The following is a 5,000-nucleotide window of genomic DNA, read 5'->3' as shown; positions in this document are numbered from 1 at the left end:
CGGCAAAATCAACGAGATTTGCCGCAATAACTCATCCCATTGAGCAAATATCAGCACCTTATCGTCCAGGTGTTTGTCAAGTACACGTCCGACTTCTCTCGCCAGCGTCCACAGTTTCGAGCCTCGAAAGTGTGGCGATTCTGGATCGTCGCTAAGCAAACCTGTGGAGATCCATACGTCATCGGTTACTTGATCGTTGCATCTGAATGTGCAGAGCTCTCGACGTTGAGCCTCAGATCGGCATACGGGACAACTAGCAGTTTGGAGATCTCCAAACAAGTTGATTACACAGATGGCACAAAAGGAGTGCAAGCACGGCAGCATCGTGATGATGGACAATCCGAGACGTTCCATACATATGGTACACTCCATCTCGGATGAGATAGTTTGACACACGCTTTCCATAAAACGGAGAAGACGCTCGTGTTTCTTTGCTTCTCGAATAAGTTCTTGGCGTCGAGATACAAGCTCAGGGTCGACCCCACTGTGTTCATCAAACATCACCTCCATTGCTTCTTGATCAAAATGGTCATCACTGTTGACGACATCCGATTCCTGATCTGATACAATAGGAATGGCCTCCAAATGCTGTTGAAACTGGTGATACTGTTGACGGACTAGCAATGTAATATGATGGAGATTCGATTGTATATGATCTAGTTCGTCTTGTAGCTCCTGTCGATGGCTGACGATCCAATCATCAAGAGAGCTAAAGCGTCGTACACCGAGAAGCACAGGTTCACATCCGGCTGCATCTGTGCGTGCCTCGTTGCTTTCGCTAATGTTACCTCGAATGTCGACATTTGCAAAGTACGAGCAGAGCCGAATTGATGCCTGAAGGTGATCCGCCATCGCGTGCATGTGAGCGACGACCGTCTCTTGCCATGTCAGAGTAACAGGCAGCATGTGAACATGAAGTGGCGGTACGGGGAGACACATGGATGGCGAGTCACGCCGGCAACGTGTCCGAATGAACCATTTGTGGATAGATTCGAGGGGCAGACGACCGTCGGGCTTGTAGCCGAGTGCAAGCTGAATCATATCTTGCATCGGATTAGGTGTCGCACTCAGCAGCCAACGATACGGACAATGAAGACCGAATGCAAGCTGATCGAAATATTCCTTCTTCACGATGTCCTGCGGCTCGTCAAAGATCACCCGTCGCCATCTCATTAGGCAGAACGTGTCGAGAAGAAGAGGAGACTGAAACACATCGTAGGGAATAATGACAGCAGCAACGCCTCGAAGATTCGCCAAACTCGATTTGTTGTTGACAACGATGCATGATAACGTCGGAGCAAATCTCGCTATCTCTTGTCTCCACTGGTCGGCTATGTGACCTGGCACGCATATAACCGTCATTCCGGATGATGCTGTGACTTTGACTAATTCTATAGCAATCACTGTCTTTCCTGATCCAACCGGATGGGCAACGAGCCCTCCTAGTGCAAGAGAACTCGACTCGAGAATTTCGATGTCTCCAGGAAGCATGTCTTTCTCCATACCGTGAGAGTATGCAAACCAGCCATGGAAGACAGCCGCTTGTGGCACTCTCAGTACTTCACTCCGGCCTTCTTCGACGTCGAGCATCCACTGCAGTGTGTTCAGCTGGTGAGGAAACAAGTGGGTTGCACTGGGCTGTGAACCTGCCGATGCATACGACTGTCGAACAGCGACAGGAAGTGGACATCCAGAAATATCTTGAGAGTACTGACGAGCAAGGTGTTTCGACTTCACATCGGTACATTCCGATGTCACAGACTCGATGACCGAAATCCGGTCCGTCAAACCGACTGGCACTCCAGTGTCACTACCAATTGGCCTATCCGATGCCACATTGCTATGTTGAAAAGCTACCATCGTTCCGACCCAATCACCACCCGGACATGCCATCAACTGATGTGCTAGTAAGCGACCACATACACCCTGCGGATCTTTCTCCAACTCCCTCAGCATCACCGACGCATTTGTAGTGGCAATCACTCGTGTATACTGCTCTGTTTCCATGGGAACGGTGAACAGTCGCAGCATTCTCTTCTCGAACAACTGAAACTGCAGCAACGAACGCATTTTCGAATCAAGACTGTACTTCAGTCCCAACCACCAATCGTTGCCAATAGGGAACAAGCCATCTTCATTAACAGGTGGCACGTTGATCCAACCAAAGTCATCACAAACCCACGACAAGCTACTACTACCGTTTGGCTCAACTACGGGACATGCCCAGAAGGTGTCGCCCTCTTCATCGGATGTAAATTTGATTTCGGCGATCCCGTCGAGACTGAGCAGCTCTGCGTATTGGAGTCGAGCATCGGCAAGAATGTATTCTTTCTGAGATGCGTCTCTGATGTTGGATGAGTGTTGGAAATATGCACATGCGGGATAACTGATGAGACGGAAGACTGTCGTCGGCTGTTCAATAAATTGTTTGACTTGAATGGGCGGCAAGAGTTGATAGAAACGAACCCTTGGACGTGTAGTTTCATTCTGAGTTGTTGTGTTTGTTGTATGACTTGGCAAAGAGTGTGCTGCATTAGCACTGCAACAAGAGATAAACTTAATAGAAGGTAAGCATATAAACATAAAGCAATTAATCAACAAAAGAAATCTTGCTTTGTCTGTTTGTCTGTTTGTCTATCTATCTGCCATTGTCTGTCTGTCCATCTTCCATCGTTTCTGTCTGTCTGTCTGACTGTCAATTTCATTTATTGAAACACAAACTCTACGTTACATTTCTAACACTAAATACAAGAAATCTACTGAGTTCAGCTTTAGTTTAATGCAAATTACTTTGGTAGTCTCTATTGTGTATGTTCTCATCTTCTTCTCCAGGGAAGACACGTGTCAGCTTGTGGAGGATGACTCTAGTGTTGCATCGTCGTAATATTATTGAGAATTTTTTTTCTCCAAAAACCTCTGTCTATCTGCCATTGTGTGTGTGTCTGTCTGTCTGTCTGTCCATCTGCCATTAATTGTCTCTGTCTGTCTGTCTATCTGCCATTGCCTGTCTATTTGACACTGTCTGTCTGTCTGTCTGTCCATCTGCCATTAATTAATCGTCTCTGTCTGTCTGTCTGTCTGTCTATCTGCCATTGTCTGTCTATTTGCCATTGTCTGTCTGTCTGTGTATCTGCCGCTGACTGTCTGTCTGTCCATCTGTCATATTAATTAACTGTCTCTGTCTGTCTGCCTGCCATTGTCTATCTGTCTGTCCATCTGCCATTGTCTGTCTGTCTATCTGCCATTGTCTGTCTGTCTGTCTTAAAAGTCCAGAAAACATCGGATAAGAAGCAAGCCAGTAACCCTCGGAGTCCGCACGTATGCGCGCAAACTACACACAAGCCTGGTATTCGAAGCACACTATTTTCCGGTTTCGGTTCAATCTACAGGCTATGAACTTCAACTGGCGTCCCAAAACAGTAGCCTAACCTTTGTTCCTGCTGTACCCGTACCTCTGTCACTCTCTCTCTTTGTGTCATCAGTATTTGCATCGCTTGTCTGACATTGCCGCGTGTGCGCCGCAGAACTTGCTCTATGCGGTGACGGGAAATTGTTGGTTGAGCTGCCATGATACAGTCGACATTTTCCTGCGATGCAGTGCGGCTTTGGTCAGAGCCCATACTCCCAACTGAACTTGGAGCGTGAGAGCACGTGACCAACTTACAGGCATGCGTGTTGTACTTTCTAGCGAATCACGTGAACAAAAGCGCCTTAACACGTGACGTATTTTCACGCATGCGTGATGTTACTGACTGTTACCCAAATCCTACGGTACCGTTAATAATGTAAATTAATTAAATATTATTACCATCCAGCTGGCAGGGTAATCAATGCAATAAATACCGATATCAATACTCAAAATTCATAAACACTCAACAGGTACAGATATTGATTCCATTGCTCACACACACACACACACACACACACACACACACACACACACACACACACACACACACACACACACACACACACACACACACACACACACACACCACGCACACACACACACACACTGCACATTCTCAATCTCACACCATTTTATATTCAAACACGACCACAAATTTGGGATTCAGTAACCCCACATCCCCACTTCCTAGATATACAGCACTGGCCAATGTCTGTCAGTCCCATCAAGATCAATGTTGGAGCCACATCATCATGCCCAAACCACTAGACACGCTCACTACTATACAGTCACCTACCAAACATGACAAGATGGTTTCTCAGAGTTTGTAAAAATCTTAACTTAAAAGGAGGGCATGGTAATCTAGTACAGTAATACTGGATGGAGTGTCTACCCTTGAGCTATAAAACTACTCGACTATATAGCCTCTGCACACGCACTTAATTAGAACTTATCTAAAAGTCAGTGGCTCTTGTTCTGTTGCCTTCGTGCAGCTAATATAAGAGGTGTTAGAGTTGACAGAGGAGCTGCTCTCTTCAGAAATGGATGCTGAAAGATGAAGTAAAGGAATTCAATAGACAGGACAAGAACAGACACCACAGATGACAACAAAACAAGAGCAAACAACAATACACAAGAAAAACAAGAAAAACAAAAGCAAACAAACAACAACAACAAACAATACACAAGAAAAACAAGAGAAAAAAAAACAACTACAATGACAACAAAAACAACAAAAAATACACAACAAAAACAGACAAACAACAAACAATGACAACAAATCAACAAACAAGAACAGGAAAAACAACAAACAACAAATAACAAACAACAAATAACAGTGACAACAACAACAAACAATGACAATAAAAACAACATCAATACACAACAAGAAAAGCAACAACAAACAACAATGACAACAAAAATAAAAGATACACAACAAAAACAGACAAACAACAATAAACAGCAAACAACAATAAGGACAGAAACAACAAACAGCAATAAACAACAATGAAACTGAGAAAACAACAAACACAACAAAACCAACAAATAATACACAAACAAGAACAGGAAAAACAACGAACAACAAATATTA

General features: G+C 44.5%; 3 protein-coding genes across 3 annotated transcripts in view; all 3 read right to left on the bottom strand.

Moving 5' to 3' along the window:
- Window positions 1-2,134, bottom strand: part of LOC134196708 (uncharacterized) — a 2,608-nt gene extending 474 nt beyond the window's left edge. The window contains exon 1 of the mRNA XM_062665925.1: window positions 1-2,134. This exon is cut by the window's left edge and continues 474 nt beyond it. Within this exon, the coding sequence (XP_062521909.1) occupies window positions 1-2,070 (2,070 nt within the window). The 5' untranslated portion in view covers window positions 2,071-2,134.
- LOC134196815 (uncharacterized) lies at window positions 2,091-3,628 on the bottom strand. Its single transcript, XM_062666036.1, has 3 exons — window positions 3,430-3,628; window positions 2,179-2,539; window positions 2,091-2,132 (listed from the first exon to the last, which is right to left on the bottom strand). Exons 1-3 carry the CDS (start codon window positions 3,618-3,620, stop codon window positions 2,091-2,093), a joined length of 594 nt encoding a protein of 197 aa, XP_062522020.1. The 5' UTR covers window positions 3,621-3,628.
- A 494-nt stretch (window positions 3,629-4,122) lies between these two features.
- LOC134196935 (serine/threonine-protein kinase PAK 1-like) overlaps window positions 4,123-5,000 on the bottom strand; it is a 10,107-nt gene continuing 9,229 nt past the window's right edge. Inside the window, exon 18 of the mRNA XM_062666158.1 lies at window positions 4,123-4,456. Coding sequence (XP_062522142.1) covers window positions 4,370-4,456 — 87 coding nt within the window. The 3' untranslated portion in view covers window positions 4,123-4,369. The remainder of the gene's footprint in view (window positions 4,457-5,000) is intronic.

Source organism: Corticium candelabrum, chromosome 21, assembly GCF_963422355.1.
Source record: "Corticium candelabrum chromosome 21, ooCorCand1.1, whole genome shotgun sequence".
Lineage (NCBI taxonomy): Eukaryota > Metazoa > Porifera > Homoscleromorpha > Homosclerophorida > Plakinidae > Corticium > Corticium candelabrum.
The sequence above is the reverse complement of the archived record's forward strand: the minus strand, read 5'-3'. Positions and strand labels throughout refer to the sequence as shown.

Excerpts from the sequence above, each read along its gene's own strand:
- LOC134196815 (XM_062666036.1), bottom strand. The coding sequence starts at position 3,620 with ATGGGCTCTGACCAAAGCCGCACTGCATCGCAGGAAAATGTCGACTGT. Across the intron at positions 2,540-3,429 it reads CGGGTACAGCAGGAACAAAG|TGCTAATGCAGCACACTCTT; the intron begins GTTAGGCTACTG and ends CTCTTGTTGCAG. Across the intron at positions 2,133-2,178 it reads GTAGTAGTAGCTTGTCGTGG|ATGGCTTGTTCCCTATTGGC; the intron begins GTTTGTGATGAC and ends CTGTTAATGAAG.